The sequence below is a fragment of the Perissodus microlepis genome, chromosome 9 (assembly GCF_051167445.1).
Source record: "Perissodus microlepis isolate ML-2025 ecotype Zambia chromosome 9, ASM5116744v1, whole genome shotgun sequence".
Classification (NCBI taxonomy): domain Eukaryota; kingdom Metazoa; phylum Chordata; class Actinopteri; order Cichliformes; family Cichlidae; genus Perissodus; species Perissodus microlepis.
In genome coordinates this window covers 20,218,156-20,245,489 of record NC_140469.1, presented here as the reverse complement: position 1 = coordinate 20,245,489, position 27,334 = coordinate 20,218,156, and the positions used below count along the sequence as shown (strand labels likewise).

At 41.0% G+C, this 27,334-nt stretch overlaps 2 protein-coding genes across 3 annotated transcripts in view; one reads left to right on the top strand and one right to left on the bottom strand.

Moving 5' to 3' along the window:
- LOC146380453 (phosphatidate phosphatase LPIN2-like) overlaps positions 1-14,221 on the top strand; it is a 21,201-nt gene extending 6,980 nt beyond the window's left edge. For both annotated transcript variants that reach the window (XM_084939532.1, XM_084939533.1), the window contains exons 2-20: positions 1,000-1,200; positions 2,544-2,639; positions 2,734-3,032; positions 3,120-3,236; positions 3,384-3,507; positions 3,609-4,083; positions 4,689-4,788; positions 4,930-5,117; positions 7,266-7,359; positions 7,453-7,522; positions 7,604-7,687; positions 7,968-8,047; positions 8,563-8,719; positions 10,148-10,296; positions 11,269-11,355; positions 11,441-11,593; positions 12,076-12,190; positions 12,316-12,419; positions 12,521-14,221. In XM_084939532.1, the coding sequence (XP_084795658.1) occupies positions 1,009-1,200; positions 2,544-2,639; positions 2,734-3,032; positions 3,120-3,236; positions 3,384-3,507; positions 3,609-4,083; positions 4,689-4,788; positions 4,930-5,117; positions 7,266-7,359; positions 7,453-7,522; positions 7,604-7,687; positions 7,968-8,047; positions 8,563-8,719; positions 10,148-10,296; positions 11,269-11,355; positions 11,441-11,593; positions 12,076-12,190; positions 12,316-12,419; positions 12,521-12,665 (2,829 nt within the window). In that variant the 5' untranslated portion in view covers positions 1,000-1,008 and the 3' untranslated portion in view covers positions 12,666-14,221. The remainder of the gene's footprint in view (positions 1-999; positions 1,201-2,543; positions 2,640-2,733; positions 3,033-3,119; positions 3,237-3,383; positions 3,508-3,608; positions 4,084-4,688; positions 4,789-4,929; positions 5,118-7,265; positions 7,360-7,452; positions 7,523-7,603; positions 7,688-7,967; positions 8,048-8,562; positions 8,720-10,147; positions 10,297-11,268; positions 11,356-11,440; positions 11,594-12,075; positions 12,191-12,315; positions 12,420-12,520) is intronic.
- On the bottom strand, positions 13,203-27,334 carry emilin2b (elastin microfibril interfacer 2b). The gene is made up of 9 exons (XM_084939531.1): positions 26,924-27,334; positions 26,645-26,770; positions 25,863-26,044; positions 24,019-25,734; positions 16,302-16,511; positions 16,172-16,225; positions 16,041-16,091; positions 15,841-15,957; positions 13,203-14,913 (listed from the first exon to the last, which is right to left on the bottom strand). Exons 1-9 carry the CDS (start codon positions 27,046-27,048, stop codon positions 14,582-14,584), a joined length of 2,913 nt encoding a protein of 970 aa, XP_084795657.1. The 5' UTR covers positions 27,049-27,334; the 3' UTR covers positions 13,203-14,581.

Genomic DNA, 27,334 nt, shown 5'->3' with positions numbered 1-27,334 from the left:
TAGCTTGGAGTCAGCAGACATGAATGACCTGAAACATTCAGAGAAGATTATTAATATGGCTGTTAATGACATGTCATTATAGCATTGATAAACTCTGGTAGAAATAAAAATGACTGCTTTAACCACTGAGTCAAAATACCAGAAATGTTTTTCTAAAGTGATCTGTGACTAATATAAAATGCATTCCTCATGTCCCCTTCAACAATAAAAGGTGATGAAGCAGACATGAGGATTTAAAGATGAGAGAATAATATAATTATATGTATTTAAGGCTTCAGTGCTGGTGATGATTATAGTGAGTATGATGTGCATAAAAAGTACAGAAATGTTAGTAAAAATGAAAAAGTTATGAATATGAATAAAAATGCAATTGTGCTACCAGTGTGTAACAATGCATTTTATTTTCATTGTAACATTTTTTTGAATTCTTAAGTAACCTAAATTTGAGGTTTTATCACTCCTTTTTCCTCTAACAGACAAAGTCAGGCTGACATGTCAGACAGGTTTCGCTCGTTTATGTAAAACTGTACATGAAACTATCACAGACTTATTGCCAGCTGTACAAACTGTACAAAGGTCTTTTCTAACCGCTAAGGATTGTCATGTTGTTAACACTCAAACTGGTTACAGAGAGATAAACTAGATGTGACCCAAGTTCGGTCCCATTGATTGTAACTTCTGCTCCTTGTGGACACAGAAACACTTTCAGAAACGTGCTCTCTGGTCAATTCTACATCAGCAGCCTCTGTGCTGTATCTGAGGCACTGATTAAGTCGCGATCGCCTAGGACTCTTTAAGAAAATGGGACAGAGCCACTGTGTTTAGGGACTGGCATGCATTTCCTTTGCAGGCTATTCTGAACAACAGGGGCCTCACGACAGGAACCATGTCCTAGAAAGACACAAAAATGACCTCATGATTTTATTCTGCTGTTAATCCAGACAATATAAGGGGTTGGAAGGTAAAGTGTAAATTAACGAAAGCTATTTTTGCTGACAGGTGAACACCATGAACTATGTGGGGCAGCTGGCAGGCCAGGTGCTGGTGACAGTAAAGGAGCTCTATAAAGGGATCAATCAGGCCACTCTCTCAGGCTGCATTGATGTGATTGTGGTCCGACAGCCCGATGGGACGTTCCAGTGCTCTCCTTTCCACGTCCGCTTTGGAAAACTGGGGGTGCTGCGCTCCAGGGAGAAAGTAGTGAGTGTCTGCTTCAAGTAAAAGTGCACAGGTGTAGTCACAAAATTAAAAATCTGCAAATGTGTGCGGTTAATTTAAATGAAAGCAAGCTTGCTCTGCTCTGAAGGAAATATTTGAACCTAAACATTTCGGTATCCTGGAGCAGATTTTAAAATAAATGTAAAACGTGTCTGTTTAAATGTTAACAAAAACGACCATATAAATGTTTTTAGATAGATCATAGATCATAATGGCTAATTTTATATTATGTGGGGTGTCCAAGGTTGCACAATGAACCTGTGTGTTATCAAGAAGCTGCACAATAGATTTTCTGTTCATCTGACTGCTCTTTGCCTCTCTCCTTCCATCTCAACCACATTATCATCCAATCCACTCTCTGCTTCTAACAAGAGCACACTGCACTCTCTCTATTTATAGCCTCTGTATAGTGGGTAACTGAGGATGGAGACAGAATACATAGACTAAAGCTCAATTCAGCCTCTTATTCCCAGCTGATAGAGCTTCATCCTCTTCAAAAACCTTGTCTTACATATAGAATAAGCCCGTCTGTTGTAGACTTGCAGGAAAGACTGACAGGAACAGGAAGTAGTCTGTGGTTGACTGAAGATGTTTTCACTTACTCTGTAAATCACAGAGAGGTTTAAAACATTTCTTACTACAAACCAAGCAGGAAAAAACAGAAAACAGGTGTTAAATGCCCTGCACCTTGTGACAATTTAAAGGTGCTGGGAGTCACTTAATCAGCACAGCTGAGTTTAAAGTAGAAGAGAATTATGAAAAACATTTTTTTCATGGTTTAAAGAACATGTTATTTCCAGTATTGGAGCAGATCAATGGAAAATTAAAAAATGAAAACCTTTATTTGAGTCCCATGTTTATGAGATCATCAGTGCCTCTGCTGACTCCCTGCACTGAGCACCAATACTTGAAGATGGCTTAAAAATGGAGGCCAGTAATCATTAAAATCAGCAGATGACTGGATCCCAGGAAAACACAGCTAACATTAAGATTAGCAGGAGAAACACAGTTATTTTTTCTTTAGTCTGACCGAGTTTTGGTGAATGCGTGAAACAGAGCACTTACTGTACTTCACTGAACACACTTGGGTGTTAATACCAATAATTTGGGGGATTTAATGCTGAGAGCCTTTAAGGCTTGTTTGTTTTAAATAATGGGCAGAAGTCATGGCGAGTAGTTTTCTCTGTGGCTTAACTCTAAAGCTTCTGTGACGACATACATATTGTGCTTTTCTGTTAAGCCTCATTAGGGTTTGGTAAAAAAAATCTGAGGCCATCTGAGGAGAACAGAGTTTAAGCATCTTTTGAAATGTTGTTTGACTGCAGATTGATATAGAGATCAATGGAGAACCTGTGGAGCTACACATGAAGCTTGGAGACAATGGAGAGGCCTTCTTTGTCCAGGAGACGGAGCAGAATAATGTGAGTTTTACCTACATAATATGAACAAAATTGAGCTGAATTATCTATTGTTGCTCTTTTTTGTACATGTATTTATTTTTTTTCTCTGAAACAGGAGATTGTTCCAGCCCATTTGGTGACCTCACCTATCCCCACAGAAGAACCTCTGTTCAGGAGCAGAGAATCCAGATGTGGGGGATCAACAGCAGAGACCAGCCAGCCCCTCAGTCTGGAAGAGCCAGTCTCTGTAAACCTCCACCCCTGCTCCAATTCAGCTGGTAAAAAGAAGAAGAGACGCAGGAGAAAGCACAAAGCTGAGCCACGTAAGGAGGAGCAAACAACGGCGTCTGCAGCCGGGGAGCTGGAGCTGTGTGATCTCAGTTCAGATGAAGAGCAAAATGCACACAGTGGACGGTGAGGAGACATGTTTACTCTGAAAATTAAAATTTGACCTGTTCTTCAATGTAACTGAATTATTCATTTGTTGTTTCCTGTCATCAGAGCATCTTCACTGTCTGCAATGAAGGAAAATATGGACCACAGACAGCATTCCCCACTCACCGCCCTTGAATGGGACAGCTACCCATTCTCTGATGGCGACTGGTCGCCCTGCACTACGTATGGCCTTTTCTGTTTTGTCCATTCAGATGTTTACAGAGTTCCTACAAGCAGAAAGATCAAACACTTACACATTAAATCAGACTGGGCTGAATAAAACAAATTACTCCTACAGCATCATTAGAGCTTTTATTTTTCTTATATCAGGGAGGTGCCTGAGCCCATGTCACCGAAGAGTGACTCGGAGCTGATGGTGAAGCCGTCAGAGAGCATGCTCAGGGCTGAGTCGCACATGCAGTGGACCTGGGGGGAATTTCCAGAATCTACCAGGGTAAGAGTCTAAAACTTGGACTAGTGCTAGTTCATGTCATTCAGTTATATATATGTCTAGAGAGTTGCTGAAAAATTCTAAAAGCTATTTATTGTGTTCAGGTCAACAAAAAGGAAAAATGGGAGCCAAAGACTTTGACCATCACTCCCTCAGAGAACACACACTTCAGGGTTATTTTGAGCTCTGAAGCCATGGAGGAAGAGTCCAGAGGAGGACGGGGAACAACAGATCCCGTTTGCAGTATCGTAAAACCTGAGCCGCGAACCATTAAACCTGATGAATGTAGCTGCAAAGCGCAGCCCCCTGCTGCTTCATCACATGGTACAAACAATACAGAACCCAAGCCAGACCTTTCAAGTTTGATATCGAGCAGCTTTACACCAGAGCCCTGCCCAAGCAATGCTGACCTCAGTGCAAAAAATGCAAGCAAGGCCAGATGGACATCTTCACCTCCCAGCCGCCAGGACAGCAGCTCGACTGCCAGCGGAGGTAGTAACCAGACCGGAGACTCTGCAGCTGTTTGTCCTGACCCAAGTGCCAATTCAAAAGCCACCGACTCACCCATCAAGAGAAGGGGTAACACTTTTACCTTAATCTGAAAATGTCATATATACTAAAGGAATTTGTTTAAACCTACAGATTTAATATAGAAAAGTTTAAACAAATCATTAGCAGGAGAAAGATTTCCTGCAATTTCTGATGCAGAAGCATGTCTTCTTAGAAGTGTAGGAGAATTGTTTAGATGAGGAGGAGGGAGGCTTTGAATCTTTCATTTCATTTTATTACAAAGAGAGGTCCTCCCTTACTTGGTCCCCCCTGGCACAGTATAATATTAATGACAAGGATAAGAAAAGGCTACAAAAAGAGACCCAGCAGTTCCCCGTTTTTGAGAGAAGAGCTGCTAGTAAACTGTTAAATTGGTCCCTGAAAATGTAAAGCAAATATCATAAGAAACAATCCATAAAAATAAGTCCAAGATGAGAAAAAGTTGAGAATTTTTCAGAGACACTCTTTCTGACTTGAACCCATTCAGAGTATGTGAATGCTGACAGGAAGGATGTGGTTTCTGTTCCGGCCTGAGTTCATACTCTGTCTGGGGCTGCATTTTGTACGTGAAAGTGAAGTGAAAAAAAAAGTCAGCAATTTCAAAGAAGTCAACCCTTTGTTTTCATTTCACAAAGTTGTGAGGAAGAGGAGCCAACATCAGGGACCAGAAGATATTTACCTGGAAGACCTCACCGCACTCGAGCCTGACGTTGCTGCCCGGTACTTCCCAAAAAGGTACATACCTGGAAACCCTTTCAGCTACCCTGTTCTGTCCTGCACCCTTAGACATGGTGAAATAAACACTGTATACTTTTGAATCACAAATATGAAAACTACTTTCTGATTTTAGTGTCTAAACCTGCACTCTTGTTTCAGTGAGTCAGAACAGGTCAATAAACACTGGGTGGAGACAGGACGACGCTCTGGATCCCAGTCACCCCAGTCAGTGGGGAGTGCAGCAGCAGACAGTGGCACTGAGTGTCTGTCTGACTCTGCTGGAGACCTGCCTGATGTCACACTGTCACTGTGTGGAGGCGTCGGTGAGAACTCGGAGATCTCTAAAGGTAGCTGTAGCTTTCCCTCCCTGGAAGTCTGATTCTGACACCTTGTGCCCTCTGGATTACGTGCTGGATCTCTGCCAGTGTGTTATTTTCACTTTGGGGAGGTTGAAGGCAGGCAAATCTGGTGTGTAGGGCAGGCCAGCACCCAATGACATGCACCGTCACTCTAAATGCTGTCAAGATGTTACAGTAGAACTCCTTTAGCAGGAATAACAGTCTCACCCTGAAGGACAAAGTCATTGTACGCAGCTGTGAATGTCGAAAAACAGCGAGCATGCTCCTGGTTGCACTTGTTACCTGTTGACCTGCCTTTAGCCTCTTGAGCTGAAAATTGAAAGTATATAGCCAAGGACACATATTTAACACAGAAGTTTATGTTTGAGGTCTTGTGAAAATGCAGATGTGCAAAAGGTCACACTTTGTAATTTTCCATATCAGTTATTAAACTTGTGCGAAACAAATAAAGCTTTGAATTATTTTGAAAAGAAAAGCAGGGTATACAGGGAGTGCAGAATTATTAGGCAAATGAGTATTTTGTCCACATCATCCTCTGCATGGATGTTGTCTTACTCCAAGCTGTATAGGCTCGAAAGCCTACTACCAATTAAGCATATTAGGTGATGTGCATCTCTGTAATGAGAAGGGGTGTGGTCTAATGACATCAACACCGTATATCAGGTGTGCATAATTATTAGGCAACGTCCTTTCCTTTGGCAAAATGGGTCAAAAGAAGGACTTGACGGGCTCAGAAAAGTCAAAAATAGTGAGATATCTTGCAGAGGGATGCAGCAGTCTCAAAATTGCAAAGCTTCTGAAGCGTGATCATCGAACAATCAAGCGTTTCATTCAAAATAGTCAACAGGGTCGCAAGAAGCGTGTGGAAAAACCAAGGCGCAAAATAACTGCCCATGAACTGAGAAAAGTCAAGCGTGCAGCTGCCAAGATGCCACTTGCCACCAGTTTGGCCATATTTCAGAGCTGCAACATCACTGGAGTGCCCAAAAGCACAAGGTGTGCAATACTCAGAGACATGGCCAAGGTAAGAAAGGCTGAAAGACGACCACCACTGAACAAGACACACAAGCTGAAACGTCAAGACTGGGCCAAGAAATATCTCAAGACTGATTTTTCTAAGGTTTTATGGACTGATGAAAAGAGAGTGAGTCTTGATGGGCCAGATGGATGGGCCCGTGGCTGGATTGGTAAAGGGCAGAGAGCTCCAGTCCGACTCAGACGCCAGCAAGGTGGAGGTGGAGTACTGGTTTGGGCTGGTATCATCAAAGATGAGCTTGTGGGGCCTTTTCGGGTTGAGGATGGAGTCAAGCTCAACTCCCAGTCCTACTGCCAGTTTCTGGAAGACACCTTCTTCAAGCAGTGGTACAGGAAGAAGTCTGCATCCTTCAAGAAAAACATGATTTTCATGCAGGACAATGCTCCAACACACGCGTCCAAGTACTCCACAGCGTGGCTGGCAAGAAAGGGTATAAAAGAAGAAAAACTAATGACATGGCCACCTTGTTCACCTGATCTGAACCCCATTGAGAACCTGTGGTCCATCATCAAATGTGAGATTTACAAGGAGGGAAAACAGTACACCTCTCTGAACAGTGTCTGGGAGGCTGTGGTTGCTGCTGCACGCAATGTTGATGGTGAACAGATCAAAACACTGACAGAATCCATGGATGGCAGGCTTTTGAGTGTCCTTGCAAAGAAAGGTGGCTATATTGGTCGCTGATTTGTTTTTGAATGTCAGAAATGTATATTTGTGAATGTGGAGATGTTATATTGGTTTCACTGGTGAAAATAAATAATTGAAATGGGTATATATTTGTTTTTTGTTAAGTTGCCTAATAATTATGCACAGTAATAGTCACCTGCACACACAGATATCCCCCTAAAATAGCTAAAACTAAAAACAAACTAAAAACTACTTCCAAAAACATTCAGCTTTGATATTAATGAGTTTTTTGGGTTCATTGAGAACATGGTTGTTGCTCAATAATAAAATTATTCCTCAAAAATACAACTTGCCTAATAATTCTGCACTCCCTGTATATGCTTTTCACTTACAGCTCCTCTGCAATATTAGTTTGCAGTATGGGTTGGCATCTTTATTTTTAGTGTGGCTCATGATGATCTTTTTTCTTCCAGAAAAATTCATGGAGCACATCATAACCTACAATGACTTTGCAGAGAATCCAGCAATTATTGATAATCCTAATTTGGTGGTCAGAATTGCAAACAGGTGAGTCCTCCTGCTACCCAACAGGTTCACTGTTTCATCAATGTTTTTTATAATCTTTGGAACATCCAGGTGTTATACCTCCTTATATTTCAGGTATTATAACTGGACACTGGCAGCACCATTGATACTCAGTATGCAAGCTTTCCAGAAGAACCTGCCAAAGGTATCCTTTAGTGTAAAGTCTTAAGATTTAGCTGCTTACATCTGCACACTTATACATGTGCTTCTGTTGTTTGACTGACAGGCTACAGAGGAGGCCTGGGTGAAGGAGAAAATGCCAAAAAAGTCGGGACGCTGGTGGTTCTGGAGAAAGAGCAGCGTGAAGCAGGTGTGTTTCTATGAAATTAATAACTTCTTACTTTATATGTGACACTCCTATTTTTGAGTGTAGCGGGCGGTAATCAGTAATTTTGAATTGTAAATGACTTGAGTCAGATGAGAAACAGGTTACCTAAATGCATCAGTAACCATTACATCACTCACTGCTTTGCATCATTATGTAAAGACTCTTCACTCCCTTATGAAACAAACTTTTACTGCACATTGTTTTTTTTATTTCTATATTTCCAATAAGATAAATTTAACAACATTTCTTCCTCTTTTTTTAGTTATCATCAGAGACCAAGTTAGAGAGACAGGAGTCTCTGACCACAGAGAGCCCTTCCCTCCACCAGGCCCCAGAAACACAGTGAGTCAGCAACAAAGCTCTGGCTTCCTCACAACACTACAGTCACACATCAGGACAAGCAGTGTTGGGTAAACATGTCCCACAGAGGGTGGATTAGCATGTTAGTCAGCATGCAGTGCTGTCATTACATAACTCTAAATCAGTACGAGTCCAGGAACCAAACAAAAAACAGTTTAAACATTAGTTTGAACTAGCAGATTCTATCTTTAACTATTGTAGAAATCATTGAAAGTGCTTTCCGTTTCAGTGTAAACTGTGTCAAGGGCAAATGAATACTTTAAGTAAATGAATTAGCAGGTCTGCTGCCCTTTTTTGACTATAAATGATGCTGCAAGGTGGAGTTTTGTTCCCTGAAAGATATTTGATATAGCATAAATATGTCACTGAATTGTCCTGCTATTGTGCCTATTTTGACATTGTTTCACAATGACTTAACTCTTTTCTGGGCCAAGGCCCATTTTCTCTACTCTTGACACCATTTGCTGGTCTTCTTCAGACTGTACTCTCCTCTACAGGCAGAAAGCTTCAGAGTGGTCCAGCGATGATGAGACTAAAGAGCTGAATGCTGTGGCTCCTGCTTTAACACCTACTGAGCGCGTGCAGACGGAAAATCAAGCACCACAACCGTGTCACTCTTACAAGAAATCCCTCCGCCTTTCGTCCGATCAGATAGTAAGACCTCGCACCGCTGAGTGATTAACTGGGAAAAACTACAAGCAGACTCATTTGAGTCGTTTAATTTCTGTTTCTGTGAAGTGCAGAGAAAAGCCCTAGATTAGATATTTCATTTATTTTGTTTACAAAACATCCCATCATTGACTCAACAGCCATTACTGCTGTCATGGTTATTACTAAATTACATTTAAGTTTATGGTCTCTATTAGGTAAATGAAATGCTAAGATTTAGCGGCCACAATAGCAGGATGTTAAATGAACAAATATGTATTATATCCAGCATTCTTATCAAGCTCAGTATGTTACTAGGGCTGCCACAAACGATTATTTTGATAGTCGACTAGTCACCGATTATTTTTGCGATTAGTCGACTAATCAGATCATCATCCACTGGACGTAAAACGTACAGCGGCATCTGCTCTTATGTAACTATCATTAGCTTACAGCTGTAAGTGTTTAAGGTATGTGCTAACTAAAAATAAAGACAAGATGATAGTTTATTAAATTTTAATGACATTTGCAGATTGTTTCGGTGAAGTTTAATAAACTCCTTGCTATCTAAAATATAACAGGACACCGGAGTAAATTCTCGAGTGTCTCACACTTCTGATAATCAGTTGTCTGCTTGACGTTTATTCAGCTGTGTAAAAACTATAACTTTAATCTCAGCCAAACCGATTTACCCAGGAACAAATAAAATACTATAAAAAGCCAAACAATAACATTTTAAGTTGTCTAAGTGACTTATATATATTTAACCTGAGTTGCGAAAGACGGCAGTGGGTTTGAAAACGATTTGCCGGGAGTCCGGTGCTCTCACGGGCTCTAGTTAGCCTTGCCCCCGGCTAGCTATCGAGCTAGTGGGTAACAGACGTCTCCCAAAACGTCGGAGCGCTTTTGAAAATATGTGGTGTCTTGATAAACTGAGCAGATATTTGAGGTTTACACAGCTACATTCTCGCCTGAAAATATGTTAAACGTTTATTTTGTGACCCAGAAAGAATAATAAGAGTAATATTAAAACTAACTAGCTGCCGCCATTGTTGGAAACTGAGCTGGGCCGCGCTATGAATTCTGGGACACTGCTTCTTCTTCTTCTTCTTTGGGGTTTAACGGCAGCTGGCATCCTTGTACATGCAGTGCTGCCATCTTCTGTTTCAGTCCGTTATTACACTCTTAAATCCTACTACTTATTCCTGCGTCTTTTGTGATCTTACAAAGCTTCAAACGATGCGTCGACTATTAAATCAGTCGTCGACGATTTTGATAGTCGACGTAATCGTGACTAGTCGACTAATCGTGGCAGCCCTATATGTTACTCATGTAGTGGAAGGTATCTTATATTGCAAGTAATACTTCACTTTCACACTTTTTGGTGCAGTATTTGTGTTTAAAAGAAAACTTTAATCATTGTGTCTCTTACAGGCCAGCCTGAAGTTAAGAGAGGGGCCAAATGATATGACCTTTAGCATAACCACTCAGTACCAGGGAACGTGTCGCTGTGCAGGGACCATCTACCTGTGGAACTGGGACGACAAGGTCATCATTTCTGACATCGATGGGACCATCACCAAGTATGGGGAATAAGTATACTTAAATAAATACTTTGTATTGTCTTTATTTCATGAGATTTCAGAGTGTTTTGAGTCTTATATGCTTTACGGCATATAGTAGAGTGCACAGGGCAAAATATTTATCAGCAACGGCATGCTAAGAGGGTACTAATTTGCCTTTCTGCACAGTCAGAACTGCAGTTTCTCTGCTCAGACTTTAGAGGTCAATAGACAAGCCTTCATGTGGAGTTCACATTGCTAAGCACAAACCTTGTCACTTGGACCAGTAAAAGACACGGAGGCAAGAGTTCTGTTTATTTGGTGCTATAGATGCATAAATGCTAAAAACAGGCCATTTTAGCCCATTATGAGGTGGTTGCTATGCATCAGGATGACACCATTATATATGATATAGATGAGAACCTCCAGGGGCCAAAGATGTACCTGTGTGCCAAGTTTGGAGGAGTTTGTGGACAAACAGATTTTGTGTATCATTGTAGTATTTAAACACTTTCCTAACATGCTTGTCTCAATCTCTAGTTTAATATCTAAATAAAGAAGTTCATTTAGTGCCAGTTAGTGTAAAATAGATGATAAAGTTGTGTTTTCTTTACCTATTTAACTTGTTATTGATCAATCGCTACTCTCTCAGGGTGCAGTGTCCTCATCAGGCTCACTACACTTTTGTGACTTGTGGTGTTTTAAATACAGTCTGAAGTAATAAGCACTATTTTAACCAATTTTAAAGGTGAATATGCCCTCTGAGCTTTAATGTCTCATTTTAATTAATCACGGATGTTTTACATGTATTGACATTTTAATTTTTTATACTTGAGTGTACAGGTTGGAGTGTTATGATGGTAAACTTCTCTAATTTGTTTTGTTTGATAATGCGCAGCATTCAGTCATCAAATATGGATCTGCAGTATCTATTCCACTCATCATTTTTATGCTCAGCTCTGTTATAGTATTTTACATCTACTTTCCCCACAGATCAGATGTGTTTGGTCAGATTCTACCTCAGCTTGGTAAAGACTGGACCCACCAGGGAATTGCTAAGCTTTACCACTCAGTGCATGAGTAAGAAACAGTAACAGTTTCCATGACTACACTCTGTTAGGCCACAAAGACGTCAACAAGTAACATGAACATCTTTCCACTGCAGGAATGGCTACAAGTTCCTGTACTGCTCGGCTCGAGCCATCGGCATGGCTGACATGACTCGAGGGTATTTGCACTGGGTGAACGACAGAGGGACTCTGCTGCCTCAGGGACCCCTCCTCCTCTCCCCAAGCAGCCTCTTCTCAGCCTTCCACAGGTAAGAAAATAAAACCTTCCTTTTCTTATGTACTGCTTGTTCCAGTCAACAGCGCTATTTGAATAGCTGAGAATGAATACATGATTTAAGATGCACAAATAAATGTTTGCGCTTCCCAAGAGAATTACAGTGACTATAAAACAGAGTTATAGAGGAAGCCTTTTATCACAATGCAAATTACAATCATTTTGCTTTTTCTTTTCCTTTAATGAAATGTTATTTTAGCTCCAGTCACACGTTCTCACACTGTGGAGCAGCTGATGACCAGAAACTTTAAAAAACAAAACCTGCAATTATCTTTAGCCTGCATCATTAAAATGAAAAGTTTAACTCCTGTCGGTGTCGTGCATTGTGGCTGCTCATTAGATGATTCAGTCATTCAGTGAGTTTGAAAGTCATGAAAAATTAGCTCAGTTAAAAGAAAGACACTCCAGCAGCAGAAGGACTGAGGTTAATTCTTTAATTCATTCTTTTCTTGTTAGAGAAATCATAGAAAAGAAGCCTGAGAAGTTCAAAATCGAATGCCTGACAGACATCAAGAACTTGTTCTTCCCAAACACACACCCCTTCTATGCTGCCTTTGGAAACAGAGAAAGCGTGAGTTTCTCAATTTTGTCCCTGTGCTGTTAGTACTTTTGAGGTTTTTCTCTTTTAGATCTGACTGAATTCTTATGATAAATGAATGAAATTATACTTTTTCTCATTTTTCTTTTGTATACAAGGATGTGTTTGCCTATAAGAAAGTGGGCGTTCCTGCGTGCCGAATATTCACAGTGAATCCCAAGGGGGAGCTGATCCTCGAACAAGCCAAAGGCAATAAAACATCGTAAGTAGGCGACCCATCCCTGGAGTCAGTTTGTGTCTGCCAGCTGTTTCTCTCAGACAGATGGTCATTGTTTTCACTGCTGCGGTTTTGTTTTTTGGCAGATACAGCCGGTTGAGTGAGCTGGTGGAACATGTTTTCCCTCTGCGGAGTACACAACACAACGCCACCTTCAGCTGCCCAGAGTTCAGCTCCTTCTCTTACTGGAGAGAGCCCATCGCTGAGGTGTGCCTCGAGGAGCTGCTTTAACTTGGACTACCAGACCCCCGAACACTTTAACTCTGGTTATTTTGTTGACTCTGCAAAGGCTTAATGCCAGTTACGTTCACATGTCCGAGAGCTTTGTAGACCACTAAGACAGTTTGGAGTATTGATTCACTCCATATTGCAAATATATTTCCTTCATGCGCCTCATTATTTTAACTTCACAGAAAAAAACTTTATCCTGAAAGCTTTTGCAAAGTTTTCCTTACAGGAGCAGAAGTTTCTTAAGGACTTGTATAGACAGTGGAGCTATAACAGTTGGTGTGATCAGGTTGTGCGACATACGAAGCGTGATCACAAAGTCCTGCGACTTCATGCACAATTTTAAAAAAACTGCACCTTATCTAAATTTGGACAATTTCCCATTCAAGGTCGTCTCCTTGTGCACCTCTGGTCTACTTCCAGCACTGCTGCCGTTTTATTTCACACTTTTTTTTGACTATTTACACTTTTGTGTTTTACAAGTTTAACCAAAACTTTGGTGTTGATGGTCGTCAGTGGTGTAAGAGCTCAGTCTCTGGGTACGAGACTTTTTTTTTTTCCACGTTGTTATTGTATTTTGTACCTTGATTTTCTTTCCTCGGGATCAGACAGTCACTGTGGACTGTGAAGCACCGTTGTGTGCTGGCACGCAGCAGATTTTAGCTAAACCAACACAACCGGTTCTGACCACATTGCACGTTTTTCCTGAGAATGAAAATTTTACGTTAAAGATTGAGTATTTTTGACAAACTGGAGCACATTTAGGGCACATTGAAGGCACACAAGTACAAATGAAAAGGACAACAGAGTGTTGTGAAACCATCAGCAATGCTGGAAGTAGTTTAGCAAACCCAAGAAGACTACATGTGAAGGGAACTCACAAATGTAAACTGGGTATGATTTGAATATTTTGTACGGGTGAGTCATGGAGTTATATTTGCAAATTTTAGTGGTGTATGCAGAACGGCTGTGTAAGCATCCTTTTGCCGCCTTATTTTGTTTATAACAATCTTATTTAATGTGTAGTTTTAAAAAGCTGAAGGATTTTGCATTAATATGCTAAGAAGAAAATTGTGAAATGATTTGCTTGGGTTTAACTGTATTACTGTAATTAAAAAAAAAAATGCTGCTACTAGAAAATCATTTTATTTTCACTTAATTTTTCATGTTTTACTGATGTTTTGGCAGACGTTACTGTCAGTAAAATTTATTGCACTCTTTCTATGAAAGTAATAAACTTTGTGTGAAGAGAACACAGTATTTTTTTTAGTTTTCTTAAGGTAATTTTCCCTTTAGAGTAAGGAAAGTTTCTGCTGCTTTGAGTTCTTTTCTGTAGATCGCTGTGATTACTTTGTGTGGATTTGTGTTGATGTAACAGTGCGAGCACAAAGAATGACCAGATTTCTGATACAAAAGCAGAAATGTAATTTTTTTAAGGTGTCAAAATGCAGATTTGCTGTACATAACTAATGCATAGTAGTATATTTAAAGTATGTATAGGACTGAAACAGTTAAAACATGTTGGATGATGCATTAATAAAAGAAAGACTTTATTTAAAGGATGATCGAGACTTATTTTATACATTTAGCATGTGTGTCTCTGTTACCTCAAAGTCGTGGGGGATGCTAAGAGTAGAAAAGAAGTAACTTAGTGGTTTACTTGATTACTCTGTGAATGTGAGGAAACTTCCACTGCTACACACTTGCATGCTCAAGCAAATATTTGAGAACTGTTAAAATTTTACAATAAAAACACTGCAGTGTAAACTATATATTAATACTCATGAAGTGAAATCATCTCAGTTATTTGGAGATCAAATTATATTATAGCTATAACATTACAATGAGCTCTAGTATGTCATCAGTAATGTGCACCATACTTCTCTATAAGGCGTCGGTTGTCTCTGAAAGCAGAGGAACTACCGTTTTGATGTGCTGGGGTAGAGAAGCGCAGCGCTGAAAGATGACACGACCTCAGATGAGGCTGAGACAGCGAGCTTTCCAGCTTTTAAGACGAGTCGTACTTGTTCTCCTCGCCTCAGTGAAAGAATCAGGCTCGCTGATGTTGAACTGGTGCAGTTACAGAGTTCGTGTGAATGCAGAGCTGTGACGCCAGACATGAAACCAGCAGAGTTCAGCCTCTGGATGCTGCGACTAGACACAAATAGGACTGCGTCAACCTTCTCTCCTTGCTCGGGTGTCAGCACAGCGGTCACCAGATAACGGCCATCCATCGGAGCTGTGAAGATGCCTGAGAACACACAACGATGCAGTTAGTTGAGATTCTTACCAAACACAGTGGCACAAACTTCAATATTTATGCAACTATTTAATCGATTTGCTTTAAATTTTGTAAAGTTACTGAGCTCCAGAGGATTCAGGCTAATAATCTTGGCTTTTCCTGTAGCACCAAGATTATTTTCAGCAACTTCATAAGACTATTTAAAGTCTTTCATTAATGAACACAGGGGCGTAATTTTCAGGGGGGTTAGGGGGGTTATGACCCCCCCAATAATCAGACCTAACCAGTATAACCCCGCCAATAAAATTATGAATTGTCTTGCATAAATAGGCTGTTGATTTTCTTTACTCATTTCAGTTATTACCAGCAAAATAGTTGCATGTTTAATCATCTGGGAATTTACCCAGATTTATTTATTTAGACAGAGATCTTGACCCCCCCAATGTTCAGCACAAAGTTACGCCGATCAATGAAGAGATTCCTGCAAAATAAAATTTACCATCTTTTTATCCAAATTCAAAAAGGTAGCACTTGCACTAAACTTTAGGAAAAGGGCCAAAAAGCCCAGTTTCATTTCATAATAATATTTGTCAACTTTTTTGACTTGCTTCTTACCTCAAAGTGTGTTTAAAACTCGAACTACATTACTTAAAAAGTTATCAAAGAGCCAACACACTTGGCTCAACACTGCTTTGCCACAAGCAGTTGCTGTGCATCACGACCACTGTATGTGCTGCAACAATAGCTAATTGATAATTAAACTGGGAATTTAAATCTAGTCTAATTATTTAAAGTGTCTCCGGTGCAATTGGGTCATTTATAGTTTGAGCTTAAACAATTTATCAATGAAAAATCAAAATCAACAAACAAAAAAAAAACCCCAACTAATTTATAAATGCAGAGGAAAATATGGGGTAAGACTAAAATAACAGATACCTGTCTGAGGGTCGTAATGTCCACCATCATTGACCAGCACCTCGTTGAATCGGATGATACCGACAACTCCTTGAAACGGTGGAAGGGTCAGACCAGCTGAGAACGACACTTTCTCCCCTGAATACAGGAAAGGAAACATCACAGGCTGCCAAACATGACGATAGCAGAGGCAGGAATTTGAATAATCACTAAAGTCTGACCTGAAGCCAGGACACGTTTCAGAGGAGGGGGTCTGAGAGGCATGCTCACATCTGTTGATCAAATAAAAACAGCTTCATTCACTCTTCATGCGCTCGGCTGTAATGCAGGACATTTAAAAAGGAACACTTACCTGAGCTCACATGAGTTCTGGTCTGGAGGATGTCGGTGGGTTTTTGTGGGGATGCTATGAAATAAAACAAAAACATAAGTTGCGCGAAACAATGTTGTGTACTGCATGTACGGTTGTGGTTGTGTCTCACCTGGAGCTCCAGCAAAACCCTGAACAGGCATCATGATCCCATCTGTTCCTTTGGGCAACTTGGATGAAGTCATCTCTCCGGGGGGTCCCGCCTCTCCGGTTTCCATCACAGGCAGCTCTGAGAGTGAGGTATTCATGGGGCCAGCAAATACCTTGGGCCCTTTACTTGACCCCTGGGGCTGTCTTGTGTCAAACACTCTAACCGGAGCACCTGAATAGAATAGATATGGAGTGAGGGATGGGGAAAGGCTAAAGGTCAGTGAAAAACACATGTCTGGAGGGCAGATGCTTTAAGAGACGATACACAACCAACTGATTTGTTAAACATCATGCCTATAACTCAATGGCACATTCTTGCAGTCATCTTTCTAATATTACATTTGATGCTACTTTATCTTAAGAAACACCTTAATTCTTCATGGCACATTTTAAGCAAGGTGTTGGTATCTTTCCTCAGATTCTGGTCCTTGTTAAACATGACAGCACTGAGCAGTTGCTGCAGATTTGCCAGCTGCACATCCATGATGTGAATTTCCTGTTTCAGGACATCCCAAAGGTGCTCTGCTGGGTTGACATCTGGTGACTGTGGAGGGCATTTGTGTGCCTAGAACTCCTTGTCATGTTCAAGAAATCACTTTGGGATTTGATGTTGTTTTATCCTCCTGAAAGCAGACATCAGAAGATGGACACCGTGTATTCATAAAGGGATGGAGAGGTTCACCATTACACCACCATCACCAACCTGCACTGTAGCTATAAGGCAGGATGGTTCATGCTGTTTATGCAAGATTATGACCCTAACATCAGAATGCTGCAGCAGAAATGGAGATTCATCAGATCGGAAAACACTGTTCCAGTTTTGTTGAGCCTGTGTCAACTGTAGCTTCAGCTTCCTGTTCTTATCTGACAGAAGTAGCAGCCAGAGTGGTCTTCTGCTTCTGTAGCACATCTGCTTCAAGAATCAATGTCTTGTATATTCAGAGATGCTCTTCTGCATACCTTCGTTGTAATGAGTGGTTATTTGAGTTATTATTTCCTTCCTGTCAGCTTGAAGCACTCTGGCTACGCTCCTCTGACCTCTGACATCAACAAGACACTTTCACCCAGAGAACTGCTGCTAAGTTTTTTCTTTTTCTGACCATTTTCTTTAAGTCTTAGAGAGCAGATCAGCAGTTTCTGAAATATTCAGACGAGCCTGTCTGGCACCTACAACCATCCCATTCAGAGACACATTCTGATGCTGGGTTTGAACTTCAGCAGGCAATCTTCATCATGCCCGCATGCCTAAAAACAGTGAGTTGGTCCAGTGTGATTAGATAGTTGGATTGATCAGATAAACAGGTGTTCCTAATAAAGTGTCCAGTGAGTAGAGCATGTCTGTGAACAGAAATCTGCTATAATAAGATGATTAACACCTCCTGATATAAAACCGGTTATAATTTTCAGATGGTATAATTTTTTATACCATCTAATATAAAAGCTACATCTACTGCTATATGTACATGCACATAAAATACAGAAATGTGACTGATGCATAATAAGCAATCCTGCACACTGATGAAGTGGCAATTTCTGGGCATAAAAACGAATCCAACACAAAATGCCAAAACTGCAGCATTTACACTTGAGGCCGACTCCATAAGCAAGTCAATTGCCAAGTTTTTGGTAGGTTTAGAGAACCAATCGTTACTTATCCTTATGTAGCAAAAGTTGGGATACTTTACGAGGGAAGAAAGTCATGCTGGGTGGAATCTGTAGGCTGCAACTGCAAATCATCAGTGTATTTTTGTAGAACCCCCTCCCAAAGCCACTGAGAACAGCAGTTTCAACTTTGGGCCAAGCAATGCTGTGGTGCTGTGCTGGTGTCAGTTTTTTTGACACTTGAACCACTTGGTTCCTAGACCTCCTTTGGTGGAAGCAGTGGTTTTAGATTCCCGTGTTAAAATGTCCAACTTTACCACAGAAGGAAATATATTTATAATCTGGTACAAAAGAGAAAATGGCTTTGTTATTGCTAATTTTCTTGTTCGTGACAACTGAAGGCAGGGCGTATTTTTGTAAAACGCAACTGCTTAACTATGAGGGTAAAAATTGCACGATTAAGGGCGTGGGTGCTCTGAGTGGCAGGCCAGTGCTGCCAGCTGTCAGCTACATGTTGTACCAACAAATCTGAGTTATTGAACTGAACCTCTCAACTATATTTCTGGTACTGGTGCTTACTGGAAGAATGCTTAAGTGTTTGAGTGCCTAATGAGAAATGTCTGCACACCTGAAAGAACAGTAGGTGATTCAGAAGAAAGCAAACTTTATAAAAACAATTAAACAGAAATCCCACACATGATCCTGCCCACCTGTATTCTTGACAAAGGGCGAACAGGCGAAAGCGTTGCAGTCTGATGAATGTGCCAGTTTTATCTGAAGCAAGAAGACATGCCTGCTGTTTAACTAATTGGTGTGTGTCATCTGGCTTCAGATGAAGCTGATAAAGCATAGCAATACAATTTATGCTGTGCTCTCTCATATCTCTCTCTCTAATATATCTCTTTTTGCCTATGGGAAGCATGTATAATGTATATAGAGTTCACAAACCAAAGGGTGGGTACGCCAACCCTTTTTTCGATAGTTGCCAATGGCTGAGTGCAGAGATCAGGAGTTTGGATGGCAGTAAACTTTATAAAGCATATATGAAAGTACACGGTAAGATGCTCCTGGTTGTGCTTCCACCATATGGGTTTCACATTAAGCAACACTAAAGTGTGTTTCCAGCAGTAACGCCTGACAGTCCATAGAAATGTTAAACATTGTTTATTCAGTTTTTTGACTTCCAAGAAACCTGCAGTTGTTTTCATGATTAAAGTACGGCTACTGCTGACCCTCATTAACAGGCTAGCAGCAAGTGATTATCTGAGCTTGTTATTAAAGACATTAGCAGAGAAAAAAAAGAAAAAAAAGAGACTAATACCCCATTATCCATCATTTACCAAAACCACACATCTTGGTGCATTCACTAACCTACAGGTTAGGTGAACCGTTGGTGTTTATCATCTAGTGATCTTTCCAGCTTCAGGCACATTACTCATTATTGTTACTCTTTGGTCTACAACATCTAAGTTGCTCTACCAAAAAGGAAAACCAGCACATAAAAGACATACCAGCAGCATACCAAGATACGGCCACATGTTCAATCGCCACACAGCTTATCCCCTCACCCCGGGGAAAAGGATCGTTCACTGCAGAAGCCAGAGAAATCTGCTTGTTAAATGCAACATGTGCAGAGAGACCAGCCCGTGGCAGTAAAACAGCACAGGGGGTGTGTGTCTGTGAATGTGCACTGTTTCACTGGTCTGTGTTTCTTGGTCTTGTCGCTCCTCGTACAGGGCGAGGTAGATTCTCTGGAGAGTCATGTTTGATCTGAGGGACTGTAAAGCGTTTTCAGACGCAGTGTTACAAGGATAAAAGGATGTATGCCTGCACACGAAAATGCTTGTCCCGATGAAAGAGATTAGCTGTAAACAAATGCAGCTTGATCTACCATACACCACAGATTTTCATTCCTCCACCAAAGCAGCATGGGAAATCCTCCCTCTGCTGTTATTCCCTTAACTGCCTGATCCAGGCTTCAACAGCCACTTGTGTCACAAGAACTGCCACTTTCCACATTACATACCGCATTGTAATAACTGCAATCTGGTGCTCATTGACTTTATGACTCACCAAAAACACATTAAGCCTTTAAGGATATGATTTAGAAATCAATAAATCCAGCCTAAGAATTTCATGCTTAAAGTACCCAAAAAAAGGGGTTGTTGCACAACATTTCTGTCGGAAATAATGTCACACCTCCTCCACCAGAACAATGAAGCATACATGAGCAGCCACAGACAGCAGCACACAAACAGTGAGGACTGTGTTTTTCTTGGGGGCTTTTCTACAGGTTCCATCTTGCTTTTGGTTCATGGGGTTATCATATTTGACCGCTGACCAGAGTGTGTGTGCCTTATCTCTAACAGGTCATTAAACTACAAGCACCAACCACAAGCCTTGTCACAATCAGGAAAGCATGCTTTCTAATCTCAAGAGGTTTCCATAATAGAGCTGTACTTTAAGAATCTCAGATCTCCTTGTCAAACACATGAAAAGGATGTGTTTTAACGCAAGGAATTATGGGGAAATGGGTATGTTTAAATATGCAGACATACATGGCAATACAGTATATAAGGCAAAAACAGTGTTTGTACAATTCCAACTTTAACGGCTATGTTTGTTATTACCACCTTTAGTCTATTTGATATTGCATGGTGGTTCAAACTGTGTTTTTCTGTGTTCATTATTCCATTAATTTGGAGCAGATCCCCAACACCAAAGGCTGAAATGCAGCGCCAAACCATGACAGCGCATCCACCACGTTTTACAGTGTCTTCTTCTTTTCTGACCGCATCTGTACAAGCTAACAACCACTTGGAATCATCATTCCATAAAACCTGTTGCGACTGATTTTCAGTCCAGTTCTTGTGTAATTTGGCACCTCAGCTCCCGAGTTCACTTCCTTAAGAATGGAAGGATGGCTGTCAGTGGCTTCTTGACAGCCATCCTTCCACTGAGACCATTTCTGATGAGGCTTGAAGGAACAGTATTGGATCAACTTGAATTGGATGGCTAAAAAAAACCAAACAAACCTATGTTTCTCTGAAAACGTTGAGGTACAAGGACTGGATTGAAAATGATTGAAAAAGCACCCAATGGCCATCAAAAAAACTCCAGAAAGCCTTGAGAACTATTCCTTAACAACTCTTTAAAAATTACAATCAAGTCTGGTTCATTGGAGGCAAAATAAGAAGAAATGAAGCGTAGCCCAAGACATTTGCACAGCACTGTGAATGCTGACACGTATCTACTAAATATATTCAGTTAATGAGAGAACGGAGAGGATGGGCACGTGACGCACAGATAAAATGCAGAGCTCTAAAAGGAGCAAACAACAGCTCATAACTGCGAGTTAAATCTCTCCTAAACAAAAACTTATATTTACATTCATTTTTCCTAACATCCAATGAAGCTGCATCGCTTGAGACAACATTTGTAAAGCCAGGTTCGTTAAATAATTACAATCATGCAGTGTTTATATGCGTGATTACTAGCTTGCAGTCTTCAGGGCTTTTGTAAGCTGAATTTAGCAACAATCAAGTCAAAATTTTTTTCGTTAAAAACTAAACCCAAGAGTCAACTGAAATAAAAATAAGGGGAAAAATTCCAAAAGGGGAATGTAAAGTTTATATTTGTAATAAACTTATAACTAGCGCAAACACTTACTTTGATCCTTAGTGGCTACTCAGCTTTGAAGAGATAAGAAAAAGTGCAATGGACTCCCTTGAGAAATATGGAGCTCACTGTTGAATGGACAACATCCATGTCATGGTTAGTATGCAGTGAAGAAATGACACATTACAGCTCTTTCTTTTTAAGGTTCACAACTTGTATGACATCATGGTAAACATCTTGACAGATGGCCTGTGGGACCTCAGAGGAGCTCACAGCGTTCTGTGTTTATTTCAACAGGAAATGAGCTCAACCATGGAAGTTAAAAATGTGAGAACTCCATAAATGAGATTGACGAGTAAGAAGCAAAAAGAAAGTAGCAGCACTGCAAAGACTGCGAGCAGCACTTAATCTGCACACGCTGATGCTCTTGGCTGTGAAAGAAAGAGCAGTCCCCGAGAGGGCCTTGGTAATCTGTGTGTCTCTATGACAGAGCATTTTCCATGCTCTTCAGATAAGCAGTGCGAGGCAGTACAAGGTAGCTCACAGAGCAAACACAAACTGAGAGCCAAGCACAAAGTGGCCTCGAATGTCTCTTTGAGTGGAAATCATGAACAACATTCCAACTTCCCAGTGACATATTACAACACAAACCACGTGGAGTGACAACATTTTCAGTCGTTAGAGACTATTTGGTGAAAATTGGCACGTGAGAGTTGACTATAAATCAGATACAAAACCTCTGGTTTGACTTGGAGTGGACCCAGAACAAGAACTAGTGCTGCTTTATTCCAGATGACCTACATTTATATTCTGGCCAAGAATATTTTTGCTGCATCACCTCCTTGTAAACCGGTAACTTCTGGTCCCAGAGGAGAAGTCCCAGCTCGTAAACGTTATGGGCGTGCTTCTAGTTCATAATTGAAACTGTCAGAGTCAGTCAAGTCCAGCTCAGTCTCATAGGTGCCATTAATGAGCAGACTCAGGCAAAAAGTATGCAACATATGCACCAATATGAAAATCTATACTCTCAGACATGTTCACAGCAACAAAGCCCAACAAACCACGCAGCACCAAATATTAAGTGAACAAGATCACCCTGATGTTCTAACTTATTGCAATAAAACCATAACACACCCAAAGATTTAAATGCACGCAGGTACAGAGTTTATGGGCAAACACACAGATACAAATAAATGCACACTTGGATGCACAAATAAGCCTGGTGAGTAATATTTCTTTATGCCAAAGCATTGCTCAACACAAGTGGGGTCTATTAAATGAACCATGTGTCTTCAATCAGGCCCGCCTGCTTTAACTGAGAACACGGTCAAGTGAAAATCCAACTTCCCCTCACTCGCAGACTGAAACACACTCCAGTGGTACAGATTCTCTGGTATACAGTCAGTCCGGGATAAACAAATGAGTTCCAGGTTAGTAATCAAGCTAAAAGGCTGAAATTAAGTGTAGCTGTTTCATTGCCATCTCAGGCTTCGACCACTGACGTGTCCATGCATAATTAATAAAATCAACCCTTGTAATGTCCATACATCCTGGGGTCAAAAATAACCCCAGGACAACACAAGGGTTAACCCAGAGAATCTGGATGGTTTTCCATTTAAAGCTGTGGCTCTCAGTCTTTTTGTGGCATGCACCATTTCAGAATAATGATTAAAAAAGAAATTTGCCCCCACCTTCCACAATTTATTTCACTAATAAATAACAACTTGAATATTATTTAAAGGTCAGCATAATAGCAATGACAAACTATTACATTTTCTTTTCCTAATTTAAAAAATGTTTATGATTTATTCAGATTCACTAGTTTAAAGCTAGTCTATCCATCTTTGAACTCAGACATTACCTGTATTATAGTAAACTGAAAAGGACATCAGCAGCATCGGTGTTATGGATGGGCGTCGTCCAAAAAAATCAGTGTGCCCGATTCTACTGATGGACTTTTACAACTATAAGTAAAATTAAGCCATGTGATTTGGTAATGAAATGTCAATTACTGACACTGCTGACAGGAAGTCAGCGACCCCTTATCGATGTCTCTTTGGAACTAATAAAAACTGTCATCAGCTCATGAACCCACTTTAAAGTCACAAAACCAATTCACTACTGTTTGTTTATTATGAACCAGTTCAGGATGTGGTTGTAGAATATAAAGATGGCATCAGTCATCTTACTTTTTCATAAAAGGACAAATTGAGCCTAATTTCCACATTTCAAAGCTGCTTGCTTGTTCAGTATTTCTACTTTAGGCCAAACTGGATCCAGTAATGTCCAAAAGACTGATTAATGCAAGCATGTAAAACTAGCGATAATGTGGAATCCACTGACTGGTGAAGGGTGTGTTTTTTTGCTGGAGGAATCAAATATTTAAAATAAGAAGAATTGAATCAGTCATACTTTAAGGCAATGAAAAGTGTGTTTGGATTACAGCACAGGCATCTTACCTTCATTACCAGGCTGGAGGTCTCTCTCCATATTTATAATGTGTTTTTCGAGAGTCTCACAGATTCCCCTCAGTCCTCCAATGTCTTGTGCATGAGCTCTTACTGTGCCGTTCAGCTGATTCACACAATTCCACAAACCAGTGACGTGCATGTTCAGCCCCTCTTTGATGCTCTGGAGATTAGTGGAGATAGGATCCAGCTTGCTGCATAAATTCTCCACATTAACAATACGACTGCCCATGTCGGCAATCTCCTTCTCTACATCTTGTGCCTTTTCCCTGCATTGATCGGCCTCGGCTTCCACCTCCCTGCCCAGCTCATCTAGTCGCTCTCTTAGTTTCTGGTGCTGGGCTCTGTGGAGCGCCAAAAGATCCCTGGCCTCCTGTTCAGTTTCCATTTTAACCTGATCCCAGCTAGAGTTAAAGCATTTGAGAGTCTGAGACTGCTGGTTCTCACCGCCTTTAAGGTAGCTTAATTCACCCTTTACATTCTCAATTATATTGCTGTAGTTGAGGAGTTGCCCCTCCAAAGCTGTGATGGCACTTTTCTGGACTATCAGATTAGTCTCCATAGCATCTACAGAGTTTGTGAAACTGTGGAAGTCTTGCTTGAGGTTTTCAACAACAGTTACATGATCTGGGCACTCTTTTGAGCACTTTTGGTTCAAAAGATCGAGTCTATTCTCCAGAATCTGAACGGAGTCCTTTAGAGTGTTCATGTCTCTCTGCTGAACGTCAGGACTCTCTGGCTCACCACCAGATGGGGAGTTGGAGGTTGTTTTAATCAACAGAGCTGAGAGTCTGTCCTCCATGGAGGACAGTTCATTGTCCATAGTTTCCCTCAGGTCTTTGACAACTTCTTCCCTTTCTTTTCTCAACTTCTCCTCTACAAAGTGGCTCAGTGCAATTAAAGACTTCTCTGTGGTATTCAAACGAACTTCAAAGTGTTCCAGCTGAGCCAGAACAGAGTCAGATACTTGCTTTTCATTCCCCGGAACAGACAGCTTGGTTTTAAGGTCTTGGATCTCATTGCGGAGGTCAGTTTCCTTTGAATCCATGAGCTCAGCCAGACTGAGGTAGTTGGCTTCCTGTCCTTCACAATGTTCCTGAACTGACAGAATTTTATAATCACAAGAGTTCTTCAAATCTGCCATTTTAATATCCATTCCCTCCATCAGCTCATCTCTCAGGGCGCTGATTTTATCGTCCAGGTAGGCCCGCAGGTCTGCATCATCTATAGAAGGAGCAGAAGAAGCCGTGGACAGAGGGGTCTGGGCATCCATTAATAGACGAATTTGTCCATCATGATGGTTGACGCGACCCAGCAGCTCATCCAAGGTATTGCACTTGGACTCAAGATCATCTGTGACCCGGTTAATCTTGTTCATGACATCCTCCATTGGTGTTGTGCTGTGGTCAAAAGAGAAGCCTTGTACCTGAATGGTTTCGGTCCCTGCACCCTGTACACTGGCAGGCTGTCTGACGTTATTCAGCAGTGTAGCCAGCATTTTACTGGCATCCTCCTGGAAATCCACTCTCAGGTTCGAGGACAGGTCTGTCATTCTTGCTTGCATGTCCAGAACCATCTGTGATAGTCGCTGCACTTCCTCCTCCAGGTGTTGGGAGCTTTGAGATTCTCTTTGACCATGTTGTGTTCTGTGACCTGTTTGACCTCCAAATTGCCCCTGCCCTCCCCGCGGATGGTTACTCTGGCCATCTGTTCATGGTTTTGGAATTGGAGCAATAAAATTAAAGAGAGATGGTTAGCAAAGCATTTTAAACTGTTTCATTTTATTTTGTATATTTTAATGCAAGACTTTCTTATGTTACAGACAAGTCTTTCACCATATGGGGCTGGAAAATGTCCAGAGGCAGCAGGAGCTTGAGGCAAACGCTCTGTTTGGACTGGCTTGGTGTCCTTCAACTCCATGCAGTCATGGCCCTGGTACCTCGGGCAGCACCTCCACGCCAGCTCTGTGACAGTCTTGTAGGCAATCTTGTACGTCGGTCTAAAGTGCGTTTGATATCTGGGAACATAAGACTTTAGTATAAAGTAATATTGCAAAAATCTACTAGAAACATATTCAGACAAATAAGATTTCTTGCTATTCTTCTTCTCAGCAATACAAAGTAAACTTGTTGCTAATTAAGACTAGACAAACCCCAGTCTGCTCGTTTCATTAATCATGCAGTTGGCAGGACTCAGTTCCCACCAGTTCCACTCACGAAAACTGCTGGTTCTGTCACCCATGATTAACTACATGTCACTGGCGTATTGGTTGCTCAATAAACAGTAAAGCAAAACAAAGGGGAAGTCAGAGAAATGCCAGCCCATGTCTGCCTTTCTATAACCAGTGAAGGCTGGATGGGAAATTTTTGCTTGCTAATTCTGATATTTTGCTTACGTTTTGCTTTCTTATTTATTTTTATTTTTTTATCAACAGTTAAAAACACCCAAAGAAACAAATAAAGCCATTCATAGTATTCCCTGATTGCCTATTGTAAGACAGTAACAAAAGTATTGCTTCATATAACAAAATAAATAGACAAAAAGAAAGAAGAAAAAACTGACAAAAACAAAGAATTTGCCGCCCTCCACCTAATATCCAGCACTTCTGGGAACTTACATCACTTGTTGCGCACAGTTTGGCAGCTCCGGCGGGCACGGTAAAACCTCCGGCTGTACGAAGCTCTCAGTGCCTCCCACCACAGCGCAGCTCACGTTCTTGTGCACAACGTAGGCGCACCAGTTTCTGCACAAAATCACTTGTTAATCACTCCTGGTGTGCAGCAAAAGCCCGCGTGCGTATGCACGAACAATTAAATGCAAAGTTACGCACAGAAAAGAAAGAGTACTTCACTGACTTGCAGTCATGAGTTCAATAACTGATGTCCAGTTTACTTACTTGTTTCTTTGTCTCGTTTCGGCGCCAGAATATGCGTTTCCTTGAAACATGCTGTACTGAAAAGGTGAGCCAGTGATGAGAGGGAAAACCATTAACAAATGGATAAGTAGGAGTCCGCGCTTCATGGCTGAGATATTTTAAATCCTGCAGTATCCCTTCAGGTTGTAATCAGTAGTGATGATCTTTGGTTTGGAGATCAGTGAAGGCACTGCGGATTGCTCCGTCTCTGTAGCGCACACATCTAAACCAGCTCCTTCCAGCGTCCTTGGATGTGACGTTTCGGGAACCCCTCCAACGCTGACAGATGCGTTTTCTCCAACTTGCCAGTTCTCGCATATACACATGCAAGTGCACATTTCGCTCTCATTTCGCATATAAAACATTGTAATCGCCGTAAATAATATCCGGACG

Excerpts from the sequence above, each read along its gene's own strand:
- emilin2b (XM_084939531.1), bottom strand. The coding sequence starts at position 27,048 with ATGAAGCGCGGACTCCTACTTATCCATTTGTTAATGGTTTTCCCTCTC. Across the intron at positions 26,771-26,923 it reads GAAACGAGACAAAGAAACAA|AAACTGGTGCGCCTACGTTG; the intron begins GTAAGTAAACTG and ends GATTTTGTGCAG. Across the intron at positions 15,958-16,040 it reads GAAACGTGTCCTGGCTTCAG|GGGAGAAAGTGTCGTTCTCA; the intron begins GTCAGACTTTAG and ends TCCTGTATTCAG.